General features: G+C 40.3%; 1 protein-coding gene across 2 annotated transcripts in view; it reads left to right on the top strand.

The window, feature by feature from the left end:
• gne (glucosamine (UDP-N-acetyl)-2-epimerase/N-acetylmannosamine kinase) overlaps positions 1-18,241 on the top strand; it is an 18,936-nt gene extending 695 nt beyond the window's left edge. Inside the window, exons 1-14 of one of the 2 annotated variants that reach the window (XM_068320616.1) lie at positions 3,827-4,307; positions 11,033-11,104; positions 11,299-11,447; positions 11,559-11,805; positions 12,623-12,830; positions 12,912-13,064; positions 13,213-13,425; positions 14,524-14,611; positions 14,707-14,917; positions 15,400-15,529; positions 15,701-15,922; positions 16,202-16,384; positions 16,764-16,880; positions 16,970-18,241. In XM_068320616.1, the coding sequence (XP_068176717.1) occupies positions 4,269-4,307; positions 11,033-11,104; positions 11,299-11,447; positions 11,559-11,805; positions 12,623-12,830; positions 12,912-13,064; positions 13,213-13,425; positions 14,524-14,611; positions 14,707-14,917; positions 15,400-15,529; positions 15,701-15,922; positions 16,202-16,384; positions 16,764-16,880; positions 16,970-17,205 (2,268 nt within the window). In that variant the 5' untranslated portion in view covers positions 3,827-4,268 and the 3' untranslated portion in view covers positions 17,206-18,241. Of the gene's footprint in view, positions 1-3,826; positions 4,308-11,032; positions 11,105-11,298; positions 11,448-11,558; positions 11,806-12,622; positions 12,831-12,911; positions 13,065-13,212; positions 13,426-14,523; positions 14,612-14,706; positions 14,918-15,399; positions 15,530-15,700; positions 15,923-16,201; positions 16,385-16,763; positions 16,881-16,969 lie in introns of those variants that run through there. The other variant, XM_068320617.1, reaches the window with a different exon arrangement.
• Positions 18,242-18,647: the final 406 nt, after the last annotated feature.

Raw genomic sequence — 18,647 nt, forward strand, 5'->3', positions numbered from 1 at the left:
CTACTTATTTGTTGTGGTTTAGTGATTAATTTCTTCTGCACCTTGATTGTATTTAATGCAAATGCTAACAAAATAAAAGCGTTGTTTGCCTCTGGTACTCGCCATGTTGACATGTCACGACGCGCGAGAGGGAAGAGGCGACGTGACGCGATGTGTTCAGGGTCAGTTGGTTTTCGCCCGAACTGTGTGTGGATTGTACTACAGGAAACACCCCCGAAAACCTGAATTTGTTCAGTTTCTTGGGAGAACCTCAGCGAAACGTGCTGCCTTCGTTTCACTGCGTTCGCTTGTTGTGAAATTCTGAAACCGAGCTGTTCTTTCTGAGTAAGTGATTTGGGTCGAAACGGAACCACAGTAGAATAAGGGAAAGTTCCGATTTTTCTCAAAGCTACCTTTGTGCTGCATGGACCGAATGAGGACACGTGTCAAGGTGCATTCAAGTCATTGTGATGAAATCTGGCTCAAAATTTGTTTCCCAGCCACAGACTTTTGTTGTGGTCAAAATAAACCACATGCTTATTCACTGCCAAATTAATATTTCAAAAACACTGTTTTACTAGCCATTCATTTAAAATATCAAGTTTCGTAATGATTTTGATAGAACTGGAAGTTGTTGCATTTAAAACTTAAATTTTTAGTTGTCAATGCCAAATCCTTTCTGTTGTGTCTTAACAGGTCATTTCATCTTCAGTTAATTTACTGTAATAGTATAAATGATTGGAGTAAATGCTTGTGGGCATCTAAATATCAGGATGTGTAAATACACACACACACACACACACACACACACACACACACACACACACACACACACACACACACACACACAATCTATAGTTCTTCCTCATGAAGAACTATAGATGGCAGCATCTTGTAATCAAAACCAGACATAGCCGCATTTATATTTTACCTGTATAGAAGTTGAATACTAGCAATTTTATTCGAACTTATGTGATACTTGATTTTTATCTTTAACAGTGTGTTATTGTTTAGTTAAATAATGCAGATCTTGGTACTGAACATATCAGAGTTTGTTGGAAAAGTTAACTCTTGAGGAAAGGAAGTTATCACATTGAACAAAATCTGTAAACTCAATCCCTAATTTCATATATTTTTATCTGAGTCCTTTATATATAATATATATAGTGTGAACTGTGCCAACATAGATAATAGTTTACCACCCCCTTTCATAATTTTTGAGTCAAAAGTATGGTGTCCATTCAAGATAAGACAAATACATGACTCCTTGTCCTGTCGCATGCAGCTCTCAGTTACTGTTCTTCTATTCCCAACACTCCTTGCTTAGGCTTAGTACAGTGTTAAACTACAACTAAGGCGGTCATAGACTGCAACATCCCGCGACACCCCTGAATTCAAAATTTTACCCTGACCTACTTGCATAGGTCAAAGATCAAAGCTAGTGCTCTGATCTACTTTTATTGTATCTCTTGCGAGCAGATGTCACCTGAATTTCCCTTGGGATCATTAAAGTATATATCTATCTATCTTTCATTGATCAAAGCACTAGTTTTGAAATTTGAGTTTTCTCAAGGTCATTATCTCATTTTCATCCCCTTTGCTGCCAGAATAATGTGCTTTTTGTTTCATCTTTCTATCTGCAAAAGTTGTGAGGATATTTAGTGGACAAACTAACGGACGAATGGACACACCAACACTGACAATTACAATACGTCTCCGCGTTGAAGCGGGATGTAATAAGAGGGTGTAGACCTACATCAAACTATAATTCTTCATTGAGCAATATAATTATTACAATTTAATGATTTGACGTAACTAATGATAAATTTATCAGTTCTTCTTCTAGTACACATTTTTATTGCTTTAATAATATAACTAATGATTAAGCCAAAGAACTGGAAAAGTGTCTCTGGAGTATATTGGTATTTTACTCCATTATCACATAATTAAGAATTATCTCCTGTGTTATGATATTACATCATTGTAGTAAAACTTGAACTACTATGACGACTACTACCACAAGTACTATTAATGGTTCTAGACTCCATTTGTCAGATGCCTGGTCACTGGTCAGACCAGTTTCAATACAATGAAGGCAGCAGTGCATAAATTACCTGGAATATGCGGTGCTCAAAAAGCATTGAAGCATATAAATTCTGACCGTAGGTTCTTTTATATATTTTGAACTGATATAATTTGCATTTATTGCTTGTCTCCATTCTGGAGCACTCATGCCTCTACAAAGGGTTACGTTACTCTAACTCTTTTATTTAAAACCTCTTTGACCCTTGTGTGTGTGCGGGCGTGTGTGTGTGTCTGTATGCCGACACCAGCCCCGTAGCATTTCAAAGCGCACTTTGCTTTTTATTTAAAGTTTATTGAGACTGAGCGTGTCAGTGATCTGAATCGCACCCAGTTCAGCCATGAACATCTCTAGCAATACACACAACTATTATGACTTACATGGGATCGATGGTTTTTGAGATTTGCAAAGAATAACAGAAAGACAGTTGGAAAGCAATTGATTGTTTTTTATTAAATGAGGAAATAGTAAAACAGCTCTTGACAGGAAGGGACACCAGCATAGTGAGTGAGCTGTTTCAGCATCTATTCAAAGTGAATGTAAGCATCTTGGCTTCAGGACAACCAGAAAGATTCCTCCATTGTTTTAGAAGACTGCTTCAGAGAGTTCTGCAGGAACTTTACGCCTCTAAAAGTAGAGACTCAATGGGGCCAAGTGTTTTTCTGGTTTGGTGAAATTCAATAATTTGGGCAAAGTAATATGGAAATGTTGCCTTGAATTCTTTGGTAAACTGAGGAGAGCAAAAGTCTGTAGGTTCCTGAACTTCTAAAATAAATAAAGAATCCTGGAATAGAGGGTCAGTAAACTCTGCTGTGAATCTGAGAGATAGAATCAAGCAAGCTGCATCAGTTTCATGTGTTTGTTTTCATTTGACCTCTCACCACAGCTGGATGGGTTGAAGAGAGGACATTCAGTTACACTAAGGAGTAACCAATGAGATGAAGGCACGCAGGTGGTGCTGTCTGCGCAAAGGACAGGGGAGACCAGAGTTCATCTGTGACTCTGTTGGCTTTCAGTGCTGGTGGGAGAGTGCAGGTCTGAACAAAGACTGTAGCTTTGATGATTAACTAAAGGGATGACAGCACCCTCATAAAACGATACGGCCAATCATTCACCGTTAACATTAGTAAGACCTTAATAATTAACATAAACTTCCACTAAAAACCTTCATCAGGTAATAAAACAAAAGTTGGAAAATGGTAAACCCAGCATTGACCTAATGGAAATAATAAAACCCAAGTTTTATTAAGAGACAAATTCAACAAACTATCTTTAGATGATAAACAATTTGTTAGCTACTCTGGATACTTAACATAAAAAAATAATATGTTGTATGGGGAATTGTGACATCATATGGATCAGTTTTCATGACACAAAATAGATCATTTTAATTACAATTATTTCTTTTTCTATGTTCTACCTTTGAAGATCATTAATTGCATGACCGCACTACAAATAAATCCTCAACAAAAAGCATTGGTCCCATTATCCATTAACACTACTGGCTATAAAAAAATGCATATTAAACAATCTAAGGACGTACTAACTGTCATTTGTTACCCTATAATGTTCACATTGTATGTCAAAGGGTACACTGGCTTCCTGACATTTGGACTGTCTTAAAAAATCTAAAAAGATTACTGGAGTTTTAGTAGTTGACTGGACATTCAAACAGAACAGAGGAACACATAATATATTTTCCTATAGTGAATATATTATATTTATTCCAATAACAATCTCAACCCAGCTGTATTTATTAATGGAGATAAATACAAGAAAGAAAAAATAAATACCACAAAACATGGGTAAGTGGGTAAGGTCTCTTTGAAACAGAATTGAAACTGCAGATTCATTGTAATTCTTTCTGATATCTGGCATTTGAGGGGTTTGTATTTTTATATATAAGTGGTCCCAAGACAATGTATTGTACTTTGTGCATGACAGGAGGCCACATGTTCTTTCTTCCTCCTGCGCAGCCAATCAGTATCTTTAATCCAATTCAACCCAGCCCCTGTTCCTCATGGCCCCTCCCCCAGCAGTATGTCTGTGTCGCCCCACCTCTCTCTTCCTTTCTGTCTTCCTCTGACACCAGTCTGCTCAAACCCTCCCTCCATTTAATATTACATCTAAGCGAAACAGAGAATAAAATATAAAAAGATTGAGCGTGGCAGAGAGGAACTGTTGCTGAGAATTCACAAAGCGTGGGATGGAAAAGCAACCGGGTTCTTTATGCACAAGCCCACATGTGAGTCTAGCTGGCTTTTTTTTTCCATTTCCTCCCTTTCATATTTTCCTTTTTTCTTCATATCCATCCATTCTTTTTCAGTTTATTGTTATCTCTTCACGCTGTCTGTATATCATCACTGTCCCTCTGTTGCCGTGTCATCCCTGTGTTCGCTGCCGCATGCGTCCCTGCCCCCATAGCACAACACTGGCTGCTGATGCTGTCTTGTGATGGTTGAGTAGAAGTCATGGTTTACAGAATGAGATTCATGGTTAATTATAGGATTTAGTCCAGGAGGGTTTTTTATGATACAACTGATATGATTCGAAGAAAAAGGCACAACATCAAGGAATGGGTCTAATGCCAGTCAGTACTGTTTTCTCTTAAAAGTGAAGCAACTCATCTCTAAGCATTTAGTTCTTTAACTAAATGCTTAAATTAATTTAAAAACAATTAACAGAAGAAATAATTTTCAGTAACAAAAAGTAACTATCAACTACAGTTTTTCTTCAATGATATACTGTAATAATGGGAATAGTCAATATTCTCACTTACCAGCCCAATACCACCAGACAAATGGCATACAGGTCATCTGTGGAAGCAGTGTATGGCAACCTTCATTTACATTTAAGCAAAGAAGAATGTCAGGTGACATAATGTGAAGACTGACAAAGTCCACGTTCAGAGAAGGGGGTGGGATCAATTCAAAAACAACAAATACTACAACGCCGTTTGCTCACCTGTTAAACCGGTGGCACTCGTGCACCTAACTTTTTAATCTGGTGTTGTCAATAATAAATTATAATTTTTTATCACTTTTCATAAGCAATGCAATTTCTTAAAACATGTAAATGATTGTGAACTGGACTGCAGCTAAAATGTCTGGAGTTGTATTTCTGTTCATTCAATAAACATTTGACATGAAATCCAAAAGTTATAATTGTATTTGTGGACAATATTAACAGTAAGATAATTTCCCGAAATCCTTTGATAATTTATTAAACATGGCACTTTTTCTGAATTAATTTTATCATGTTCAATATTGCTATATGCCCTGGAAGAGAGAGCTCATTGAGAAAGAGAGAGCATAACAATTGTAGACATATACACTTTCTAAGCTCAAAGTTACTTTAAAGTTCTTTGGTTCATCGGCTAAGTTTATGAAGTCTGCTACAAAATCGAAAAACAGAATGACAAATGGCTTCTACAAAGCCAACTTGGCTGGGTTGTGCCTCGCCAGGGTTTGTGTCATGTCTGTTGTATGAAACGGCTGCGTCATCTACGATAATAAACTATGATTATCCTGTTATGAGTTGCCTTTCCCGCCTGCCTTTGGCTCCTGTCTTGTTTCCTGTTTCGCTTCTTAGCCTGCTATGGCAAAGAAGTTACCAAAAGGAAAGACTGTTGATGAGCATCTTAAGTGCAAGGACAGGGAGGACAGGTGGAATGGCTACCCATGATTTGTCTGGCCACATTAATGCATGCAGACAGGTAGAATTGGCACTGCGGATTTCTTTTTTTTTTTTTTGTAAATGAAAAAAAATCTATCCTTCTACCATTTATTTTCTTTTTTAATCCACTTTTTCTTAACAAGAGGGCTGTAACTTAAACTTTGTCAACATTGGCAGTGAATCTCCAAATAATATTTTAAGTACAGCTGAACATGGCCTGTGGTAAGCATTGGATCACATGATGGAGAACATGAACATCCATGCCACAGTGAGAACTTTGTTTTTTTCCCCCCACCATAACCTCATTTGTTTGCTCAGTCTGATGTCAATGACCCCTCAGTTCATATTCCCTGGAGTGCAGTGGAGTGACATGCAGCTCAGTCAGTGGTTAAGTCTACCCTTGAGAGTTTGTGAATTCCAACAGCTCAATCCTCTTTGGAATTCGAGATCCCTGTGGTCTACTACAATGCCTCAAATATATAAAGCAACTCTGCATGTTGTATGAAAATGAATGTTACGGCCCTGCATGTGTGCGTCTGTGTAGCCACCCTTCAGTCTTGGCTCCTCCCACTTCCTGGTTCCATCCCTGTCTCCTGATTTGTACGGCGTGCTTTCCCTCAATCCACCAACTGGCCGTCAATCGTAGTGGCAGCCCTTAACTGCTCGGCAGCTGTTCAGACTGGTTGCTCATGGACAGTCTGCCTTGCTTGTTACTGAACTATACTGTGTTTTAAAGATTAAAGATTAAACACACTTTATTGTCCACACAAACGGGGAAATTATCTTGACACTCCTTGTTGTACATGCATATAAATATATACGTGTTAGTAGCACAGAACACACAAACACTGTATACAGGCCCCTGTAAACACAACACACTAGGGGCCTGCTGGCATGCAATTAATAACACATTATTAATAATCATACATGACTGGGGGAGGCGGAGTGATGGGTCGCGACTTCGGGGTGCGCCCCAATGAGCAGCTTGTGGGGGGGGGACGGCGCCTTGCTCAAGGGCGCCTCAGCAGTGGCTGGGAGGTGAGCTGAAGCCCCCACTGTCAGCTCACACTCCGAGGATGTCCGGATGACCGGATTTCTGGTCCTAAGACATTTGTTGGCGGCAGTGGCCAACGTGGACACGTTGTGGAATTGGGCCAAGGTTTTCACCAGTAGATCGCAGGCAGGTATCTTGTATTAGTCACTATTTTGTATGTTTGTACACTTGTGACGTGAGGCTATGGCAGGTTTTGTTTCCATTTTAGTTTGACTTCAGACCAATTTGTTTTTTGAGAACTTTTGGTTATATTTTGCTTACTTGAGCAGCATCTATCAGCCCTTGTGTCGTTATTTTTGTGAAACTTCCCTCTGTGTAGGGCTCTGAAACAATCTTTAGTTCATAAAATGCTTCTATTTTCACCCTCAACATTAGACTTTTATTTTTTTGCTCCCCTCCTCCCTACACGTGCAGTAAATTGGGGCTCGTCCGGGTTCAAAATTAATTGATTCGTTAAAGGGAGTCCTGGAGCCGAATTAAATTTTTGGATTGTTAATTGTTTGATTGGTAAACTGTAATTGACTGGGGATTTTTTGCAGTTGTTAGCCATGTTGTAGCCTAATTTAGAAACCTTGGTATCCCGCTTCTTCTGTTTGCTGGACACTTTTCGTAAGGATGAGTTGATCCAAATTTCAAATTATTTTGGTCTTACAGTTCTCAAGCACTTTAAAAAGAAAGCTCAGCGCTATGATAAAAGATAAGGTGTTCGGATTGGGGCTTGGTGAAGCACCGACAGCGGTGGTGGGTGAAGAGACTGGTTGTCTACCACTGAAAGATGACTCCTAAGATGGTGGGGACGAGAGAACCCCTGGTGAGGAGGGTTAAAAAGAGGAGTCGGCCCCACCAGGACCAGGTCCAAAGAGGGGGCCCGGTTGAAGGTACGTCTTGCTCACCTTCAACTGGAGTCCCAGGAGAAGGAGAGTCAAACAGTCTCAGTCAGAAATTAAGAGGCTTCAGATTGATGCTGAGAAGGCTGTGTAGTTGAGCTTGGCTCAAATGCCCCGTGTGTCTACTGGCCTGGAGACTAGGTCTCCCTCTTCCACCACTTCCCCACCAAGTGCCTTTGATATTGGTTACAATATTGTTTTGGTGCCCACAGTTTATGAGACTGAGGTAGATTCTTATTTAGGTCCATTTGAGTTCATTGCTTATGCTCTGCAGTGGCCACCTGAGGTTTGGGCTCTTTTGCTTCAGTGGAGGATTCAGGGGAAAGTTCAAAAACCTGTTACTGTGCTTTATTGAAGACAGTTTAAAATATGATCCTGTACAAGCTCTCCCGCCCTCGGGGGGCTGGGGGCCCCTTCGGTTCTGTTCGTCCATGCGTTCGTCTGTCCACCAAATATCTTCACAACCGTTGCAGATAGGAAGATTAAAGAAAAAGTACAGCACTCGGGTGGCAAAGGGGATGAAAATGAGATGATGACCTATGAAAGAAGGTCAGGGTAAAATTTTTAATTTAGGGGTGTCGCGGGATGTTGCAGTCTCTGACTGCCTTGGTACTAATAAAGTATCTATCTATCTACTAGTTGTCTTTCAAAACACTTCAAAGCCTTGTCTTTTAACGCAGGGTGCTTTGGTCTCCAGGTGCCCAAGCAGCTTTGAAGGCCTTATTGACTCATTTGATGGCTTGTCGCCACGTATTACACAGAGCCCCCTTGGTCCTGATGTTGTCTTTCGAATGCATATTTACCTAATGGCTCATGGCCCGGTACAGGGTCGCGACCTGGTGATTGGGGACCACTGCGTTAGAGCACTGGCACCAATTGTTAAAGTCAGTGCTTCACAAGTATTGCCTGGAAACCACAAAAAGTTGAGATAAAGGAATTCCCTTTGTGTTTGCGGCCCATGAAGCAACACAGGAATCTTTCGCCTTTAGTCCTGTTGCATTTTTTGGATGCACGCCCCATGGTCCATTCTAGTTGCTGAAGGGGTCTTCTCCATATAACATGGCAATTCATTTGCTTAAGAGTCTCTGTTCTCTTCACAAGCTGTCATGAAGCGTCGTTTTGACAATTACGCTGTTCCCCGATGGATTCAGGTGGGTGAAAATGTTTTAGCATCATTACCAGTTTCAGGCTCTGGGCTCTCAGCCAAATTCACTGATTTGTATAATGTCTGTGAGCATGTCAGCGATACATGACATTTGATGTTGGTCATTCTCGTCCCATTAAATAACACACTTACTGTGTCTTCTTTTCGTTTCGGCTTTTCCCTTCAGGGGTCGCCACAGTGAGTCAGTGTCCTCCATCTAACCCTGTCTTCTGCATCCTCTTCTCTCACACCAACTACCTTCATGTCCTCTTTCATTACATCCATAAACCTCCTCTTTGGTCTTCCTCTAGGCCTCCTGCCTGGCAGTTTAAAACTCAGCATCCTTCTACCAATATATTCACTATCTCTCCTCTGGACATGTCCAAACTATCTCAGTCTGGCCTCTCTGACTTTATCTCCAGAACTTCTAACATGTGCTGTCCCTCTGATGTACTGATTCCTGATCCTATCCTTCCTGGTCACTCCCAAAGAGAACCTCTGCATCTTCAGAGCTGATCCCTGATGTAGTCCCACCTCCACCCTGAACTCCTCTGTCACACCTGTCACACACATTTCGTCCTCTGCTCTGCCTTTGTCCCCTTCATCTTCCTCACCACCAGAGTCATCCTACATACCACTATCCTATGCTGTTTGGCTACACTCTTGCCTACCACTACTTTGCAGTCACTGATCTCCTTCAAATTACACTGTCTACACAAGATGTAGTCTACCCTGTCCTTTTGTGTCCTTGATGCCAGCGCTGTTGGCGCCAGCACTGTACTGCTCCAAGAATATGCTGATGGAGTAGACAATCTAGTGTCGTACTTGTCCTATAAGTTTAGTAAGCATCAAGTTCACTAACCTACCATCGAACAAGAAACTTTTGCTTTGCTGTGGGCACTCCAGCACTTTGAAGTCTACCTCAAGTCCAGTGCTTTGCCAGTCACTGTCTTCACTGATCATAAACCTCACCTTTCTCTCTCCCATGTACAACGGTGGGATATGATTGTACTGGACTACAATTTAGAAACCAAACACAAAAAAGGGAGTCACAATGTGCTGGCTGATATCTTGTCCAGGTGGTAAGTGTGGTATAACACTTTCTCAACAACCTGCCCAGTCCATCCAGAACATAGATCAATTCATGCAGAGTGATACTTTTTGTAAAGCTTAGAGCTTTTGTTTGAAGGGGACGGTTTTTATGGCCCTGCATGTGTGTATTTTTTTTTTTTTGGTTCGCTCTCGTCTCATCTGGCCACCCTCCGGTCCTGGCTCCTCCTGGTTCCATCCCTGGGTCCTGATTTGTGTGGTGTGCTTTTCCTCAATCTAGCACTTGGCTGTCAATCAGAATGGCAACCATGAACTGCTTTGCTGCTGTTCACACGTGGCGGCTGGTTGGTCATGGACAGTCTGCCTTGCTTGTTACTGAACTATGCTGTGTTTTGTGAAAATGTTGTGGCATTGGACCGTTATTGGCCAGTAGATTGCAGGCAGGTACCTTGTATTAGTTACAAGGAAAAGGGCTGCTGCTCTCTGCTTTTTATGTTTATGTACTTGTGACATAAGCTTATGGTGGGTTTTGTTTCCATTTTAATTTTGTTTTTTTGTTTGTTTTTTGGTTGGTTACATTTGTTTATTTGAGCAGCACCTATTGGCCTTTGTGTTATTTTTGTGACTTACCTCAGTGAGGGGCTCTGAAACAATCTTTAAATACTTTTATTTTCACCCTTACCATCTGGGCTTCTGTGTCTTTCCATTCGCCAAATGGGTTGAAACAATGACCATGGGAAATCATTCTTTTTTTCTTTTTTTTTTCCAAAACAAGATCTTGAACTCCTTCTGGGGAAAGTGGATCTGTCATATTGCATTCATAGCAGCAGATGGCAGTCCCGTTTTGTAGCATGAGGATTCTTTTGGAGGAAAAAAGGATGTCACTGAAAATCCAAGCATCAGCAATAGTTTGACTTGCTCTGTCATGCAAATCACACTCCTACAGCATGTTCCTCGTTTCTGAAAAATGTCTTTATGTAGAATAAAAAACATTTTTAGTGTAGTATTATTGTGTTTTCTTGCCACAGCATCTGAGTTTTTGGAAGGCACAAGTGAGTATGACCGGTGGGCTAGCGCACCGAAATGTACCGAAAATAAAGAATAATTCTTTAAAAAAAACCTCCCTACTGCATCTCACTCTGTTTGGTTTTGTTTTACAGGAGCTTTATTATATGAAAATGCAACGGGGCAGAGAAAAGATGGAAAGGAAAAGGACAGAAGAGCAAAATCAGGTATGAATCTATATTAGAATGTTAATTCAGAACAGTATTTCTCTTAAAGAACTGAGGCAAACATGAAAGAGTCTCTTAAACATGAGTATTGTATTATCCCTGCAGAAAGCAATATAGGAAGTATTTTTAGTCTTCTGTGTTGGAATAATTGAACGCATCAGGCAATCTAATGGCGATACTTCTTTTTAATATAGTGTGAGAAGAAGTTGAGGGTTTGTGTGGCAACATGCAACAGAGCCGACTACTCTAAATTGGCCCCCATCATGTTTGGGATCAAATCCCAACCAGATGAATTTGAACTGGAAGTTGTGGTGCTTGGATCCCATCTCATTGATGACTACGGGTAAGAGAGTACAACAGCATCCTTGGCCAAGAAAAACGTGTTAAAATGTCCCAAAACATTGTAACTTTGCTCCTTTATTCAGGTTTTTCGATAAACTGTTTTTTCCTACAGGAACACTTTTCGTATGATTGAACAGGATGACTTTGACATTGGCTCAAAGCTCCACACAATTGTTAGAGGAGAGGATGAGGCAGCTATGGTTGAGAGCGTTGGGTTGGCACTTGTGAAACTTCCCGATGTCCTTCAGAGACTGCGTCCCGACATCCTGATTGTACATGGTGACCGATTTGATGCCCTGGCTCTAGCCACCGCTGCAGCACTGATGAACATCAGAATACTTCATGTAGAGGGAGGAGAGGTGAGGAGGAAGGGCTGGGAGAATTTTAGTCTGTTTCACAGCACAAGCTGTATTTTAAAGATTTGCTGAATAATGATCAACATTTGGAAAACAGAAAAATGGAGTAAACCACTGGAAGCGGCTCATAGCAAGGTTAAATCCCTTTAATGTCATCGCAGACAAATAGACAAATATGCCAAGCTTTAAAGTGCTTATTCAGTGGATGTTATTCAGTCTTCATTTGGAGCTTTTCTTAGCATCCCTTATAATTTTGAACTTGATTCAATTTTGGCATATTTATTAGATTGTTGTCCCTGAATTTGAACGTTTTGTTTCAAATGAATTACAGAACCACTTGATAATTACAGTATTTTCCAAACTATAAGGTGCACCTAAAAGCTTTTAATTTTCTCAAAAACCAACAATGCATCTTATAATCCAGTGTGTTTTATATTTGGAAAAAGGTTTAAATAGCCCATTCACTGAAGGTACGCTTTATAATCCAGTGTGCCTCATAGATAGAAAAAGTTTTAAAATAGGCCATTCATTGAAGGTGCGCCTTATAGTCCAGAAAAATACGGTATTTGTTTGAGGAAGTGAGATACTCCAAAATTATAGTACAGGGCTCGGAGTTTGATTCTGGATTAGGATTGACTGAATTAAAGAGGTGTTTTGGGTCTTGTCTGAGACTTGTTTATGTTCATTCATTCTTTCATATACAAGATTACTCTACAGTATATAGTAGGGTAGGACATTTGTTCATATCAAACTGGCCTACATATCAGTGTGTCTTACAGTGTTATACAATATCTCATCTATTGCTTGCTCTTTTATCCAGGTGAGTGGTACAATTGACGATTCAATACGACACGCCATCAGCAAACTAGCCCATTACCATGCCTGTTGTACACGCATGGCAGAGCAACACCTCATCGCCATGTGTGAGGATCACTCTCGCATCCTGCTGGCTGGCTGTCCTTCTTACGATAAACTGTTGTCAACTCATCACAAAGAGGACTACATGGATATAATCAAGAGCTGGTTGGGTATGTGGGGATGCAGCCACAGCACAGAATCTGTGTGAAACAACAAAGCGTGGATTTATGTCATGTTCAATCATGTTGCAGGTGACAAGGTGCTGGAACATGACTATATTGTGGCTTTACAACACCCAGTTACTACTGACATCAAGAAATCCATTAAGATCTATGGGCTGATGCTGGATGCCCTGCTGTCCTTCAATAAAACGACGCTCATCCTCTTCCCTAACATTGATGCTGGTAAGTTCCTTCATTGCTTTTTACATTATTTCCTTCTCTGAGTTTCATGTGTGAGGGTTTTTTCCACAGAAAATGCTCAGCAAGGTTTATTTAACTGAATGAATACATTGATGTATGTTGCTTGACCAACATGTCCCTATTTAAACAGGCAGTAAGGAGATGGTGCGTGTGATGAGAAAGAAGGGTATCGAGCAGCATCCCAACTTCCGGGCAGTAAAACACATTCCCTTTGAGCAGTTCATTCAGCTGGTGTGCCATGCCGGCTGCATGATAGGAAACAGCAGCTGTGGAGTACGAGAGGCGGGGGCCTTCGGAACCCCCGTCATTAACCTGGGAACAAGGCAAACTGGCAGGGAAACGGGTACATATCACAAAAACTGATGTTATAGTCATTTGTGTGCCGTAAATTTGAAAAGTTTGCCTTTGATAATGATCAACATTGATGATAATTTTTATTTCATAGTAGTGGTGAATTTTGAAAACACATTTTAAAACCTCAGTGAAAAGCCGGTACGATATCGATATTACCATTCACACAATATTTTGCAGATCAGTTGTTTTGTGAGAGAGAGGTTATTGGGGACATGAACTCTTTTGTGTGGTGTGGTCTTAAAAGATAAGTGAAATCATCAAGAAGGATCATGTCTCCTTCAGTAGGGTGTAACTTCTCAAAACTTATACTTTTGGTTTCATATTTGAAGCTTGTTTAAGCTTTACAAATGTTTGAATGTGCAAGAATGCAATGTAGTATAGCCAGGAATGCTCTGAACAAGGGGTGCTCACACTTTTTTTAGTGTGCATGTCACTTGTTAAATGACCAAGTCGAAAAGATTTACCGGTTAATAAAATTCAAAACATTTATTTAACATTTATTCATTTATAAATATATTGATATTATTACAGAATTTACAATGTATATTGACGTACCTTGCATGAAAGCATGAGCCCATATTTCACAACACAACTATATAATTTTTTTTGCCAATTTCTGAGTTTACTCTGATGACTTGCACTGAATAAAATCAGCCACTGATCATCAGTTAGCTGCTTGCATTCAGCACGTCCAGTTACATGGAAAAACTCTTCAGTCTCTGGACAGAGCTCTCAAAACTCTTTAAAATAATTTCCCTCAAGTAAGCCATCAGTGTGCAGCAACAACTCAGAGTGATCACAGTCAGCCTTCTGTAGATCTGAAAAGATCTGAAGCGAATAAAAAAAGCGATCTCCGTTTCCACATCCATGACCTCTTTCATATTGAGCATTTTAGTACATAACACTTGTTGATGGATTATGCAGTGGTAATTCCGGAAGTCTGGGAAAGCATCGTCCTTCTGGCATTTGCTAATAAATCCAGTGAAGCAGCAGAAACATTGTGGGTGCTCCACCTGTGTTGATGGAAACCAATTTTTACACTGAGAGCGGGGTGTCTGTGCACTGATCTCGATTCTCTCTCTGGCAGGTGAAAATGTTCTGCACGTCAGAGATGCCGATACTCAGAATAAGATCTACCACGCTCTGGAGCTGCAGTTTGGAAAGAGATACCCCTGGTATGACCAGTGTACTGCAACGCAAAGGGTATCGTCTTCCAATTTGTACTGAGATGAATAATATGAACACAGATGCATTTCTGTTTCCTATCCAGCTGTAAGATTTATGGAGATGGCAACGCAGTTCCCCGTATTCTCAAGTTTTTACGTACCATCGATCTGGATGAGCCACTTCAGAAAACTTTCTGTTTCCCCCCGGTTAAAGACACCATCTCCCAGGACATTGATCACATCTTAGAGACACAGAGTGCTCTGGCTGTCGACCTTGGGGGGACTAACCTCAGAGTGGCCATTGTCTGCATGAGGGTAGGCCAAATGGTCACATTAGTTGTCACCATATTTATATTAGCCCTAAAGTGTTGGTCAAAATGCTAAGTGCTGCTTTTCATGTTCATACATCCATTCACGTTGGTGTTAATAGAGCTACGATTCAATGTTAAACTTCAAGTGTGTTTAGAAAGTACCTACATCAACTAAAGTTACAAAGCAAATACCAGATCCAGGTACTGCATTGATGTGGATATGACTCAGACTTTTAAATTTCAGAAGTTCAAAGCTTCTTTTTTGCAAATTTTTATTGTGATCCTTTAAAAACGTTAAGATTCTGTTAATTAATAAGATAACAATTAATAAGATAACAATTAAAATGACAGTCAAATGTTGAAAGAAACATTATTGTTTTGTAAAAAAAAAAAAAAAACCTTAAGAAGACCATGTGGAGCAGACTACATATATATGTTGACATTAATATTATAATATGTATTGTGATTGTTTTGTTCTCTATCCAGGGTAACATAGTAAAGAAGTATACCCAGGCCAATCCAAAGACCTTTGAGGCGAGGATACAGCTCTTACTGAAGATGTGTGCAGATGCCGTGCGGGATGCAGTCTGTCTCAACTGCAGAATACTTGGTGTTGGTATGAAAAAAAACACCCACCAAATCCTGACCACCGCGTTTAAAGATCATACTTTCTTCTCATAATTTTACATTTTCTTTATTGGTTGGCTTTGTCGATGAATTATATTCTTATATCATGAAAACCCCCACCATAGAACCGTCATCTCATGGCTCTTCTTTTACATCTTAGGAGTGTCCACAGGTGGTCGTGTAAACCCACAAGAAGGAGTGGTCCTCCACTCCACAAAGCTGATCCAGGAGTGGACGTCGGTGGACCTGAGAACACCCATCTCAGACTCGCTGCATCTCCCCGTCTGGGTCGACAATGATGGGAACTGCGCTGCATTGGCTGAGAAGAAGTTTGGTCACGGCAAAGGAGTAGAGAACTTTGCAACTATCATCACAGGGACAGGTGAGAAGTCAGGACTTTCATCTGGTCCTCTGATCAGTCATTAGAATAAAGGGTAATGAATTATTTTGAATGAACATGCTGTAATTCACATTTATTTTGAAAACTGCACGGCTAACTCTGATCTGTTGGTCTGGAGACACATCAAGACCTGCATTAATTATTCAGTTTTGTGGCTAAATAAATACTTTTCTATGTATTGTACATGATAAGTGTGTTAATTTTTTTTGTGTCATTGAATTGGCATTCTGTGGAAGTAAAATATCCTGACTGTGTGTGTAGGTATTGGAGGAGGGATTATTCATCAAAATGAGTTGGTGCATGGCAGCACCTTCTGCGCTGCAGAGCTGGGTCACATCATGGTTTCATTAGACGGGCCGGAATGTTCCTGTGGCAGTAAAGGATGCATCGAGGCCTACGCATCAGGGATGGCCCTGCAGAGAGAGGCCAAACGACTACACGACGGTGAGAGTTTGGTTTTGCATGTGTAAAACTTCAAGGAATAGGATGAGATCCTGTGAGAGCATGTGGTATTAATATACTCCGAGAATAATTCTTGAATTTGTTAGTTCTTCCTCTTCTCATTTATATAATTCACTGAAATTGTTGTGTCAACATAACACATACAGTTGACAGTATTCTGGATGGATTTATTTGTTTTCTTTTGTCAAATTTTAAAGTATTTCCCATAAAAAAAAAACACAAAACAATCAAGATGGGATACGATGAACTGTCTGTATAAAAATCATAACTTCTGACATTCCACTAGGCAAATAAAACCGAGCAAAGATGTATTCTGATGCAGCTCTTTAACATGCTGATCTGCGTGTCACATGTCTCTCAGAGGACCTGCTGAAGGTGGAGGGGATGGATATGAAGCTCTCAGAGACAATCACTGCTGCTCATCTCATCAGTGCGGCCAGACTGGGGAACTCCAAAGCTGATGATGTTCTGAACAACGGTCAGGGCACACATATAGATCTGTCAAGTAAAATTGAATCTACTTTTGAAAATGACATTTCCATCTGTATTTTTCTTCCCTCTCCACAGCATGCACAGCGCTGGGTGTCGGCATCATTAACATCCTCCACATAGTCAACCCCACTCTGGTGATCCTGTCTGGAGTCTTGGCCTCTTACTATCAGGGCCCAGTGCAGCGTGTCATCGCTGAGAGAGCCCTCTTCTCTGCTCAGAGCATCAAGGTGGTCACGTCAGATTTGGAGGAACCTGCTTTACTAGGAGCAGCAAGCATGGTATTAGACTATGCAACCAGAAGGATATATTGAAGGGCCTGCCAGTAGTGCTGATTGGATAAGGGCTGCTATCATGACTTTAAAACTGAAATTAGTAAAGGTTCTGCCCAGAAGTAAGTATTTAAGTATATCAAGAAGACACATATTGAAGGTTAGCGTGTGTTGAAATCCATAAAATATTTTTCCCCATTGATATCCTCTATCAAAGCAGATTTGCTTAAATGTGAAAAATATAAAACTCTCAAGGCTGTGACAATCATGTCTTCACCAGGCCAACTGTTGTCCAGACTCCAACATACTTAATTTGTAAAGTGGGGCACAGGCCAGAAAAGCTGCCACCTTTTTTCCTGAAGTTAGAACTTATTTGTGCAATTAAGCATCAGAGTTTGTGCAGCAAAGCAATTTTCAAGCCAAAGCTGCCCTTGCAGGTTTTGGCCCACCCGCTCTGCTCTACCACCTGCGATGTAGCTGGATAGAAAAGTCTGTTTAGTGTAGGAAGCCTGTTTCAGATGTGACCAAATTCTTACTGAAACATTCTCTTGTAGCTTTCTTTCCGTTATGACTAGATATTTTATATAAATCTTGAAAGATGTTTTCATCATCAGTTTGGATTTTTGAGAAAAGGTTAACTGACAAGTTATGTTACATTTCCATGGTTTACTATTAATTAAGCTATTTAAGGTTTTGGAAGAAAATGTAAATGCATGAAGATGATCGACTGTCGACATAGTCGTGAAGGTTTTAGCCATAACTGATGGCAAATGAAGACACAGTTAATGTGTTACAGTGAGCTTTTTTAACAAAATGTTAAGTCAAGGGCTATTTTATCCCAATAGCTGCTACAGCATGATGACAGTTTGATTTCTTCTTCATACACCACATTATTATCTCAGATCTAATGAGGTTTGAAATGATGTTGAAGTTTTCTTCATGCATTCTGAAGTATCCAAAATATTTGCTTGTTTTTAATGTACTATGTCATATTGTATTGTACATGCTAATTTAAAAATACAGTTCCTTATTTGTGCTTTTTTCCCCCCAAAAAATAAATATATTGTCTTTGTCTGGGGATCGGGTCGCTGAGCCCCATGCTGTCGACTGCCATCCAATCCACATCCTACCCATGTGGATTTTTGGCAGGGAAATTTGTGTGTGTGTGTGTGTGTGTGTGTGTGTGTGTGTGTGTGTGTGTGTGTGTGTGTGTGTGTGTGTGTGTGTGTGTGTGTCAAATTAGAAATTTGACAAAAAAATGATGTCAGTCTCATCCATTCCCTTTTTTTAGTGTAAAAGCAAATGACATGAAAAGTGGGAGCCATGTTAAATCCAACTGCGAACTCGTCAACTGAGTCAAGTTACTTCGAGTCTGGTGACTCCTTGCTTGCCATCTGAGACCTTTGAGACTCTCAGAGCTTTTAATAATTAACAAACGTGACATTATGCTTGGGATGGACGAAACAAATGTTGACAGGGTGCTC

Source organism: Antennarius striatus, chromosome 8 (genome assembly GCF_040054535.1).
Source record: "Antennarius striatus isolate MH-2024 chromosome 8, ASM4005453v1, whole genome shotgun sequence".
In the NCBI taxonomy this organism is placed as follows: Eukaryota; Metazoa; Chordata; class Actinopteri; order Lophiiformes; family Antennariidae; genus Antennarius; species Antennarius striatus.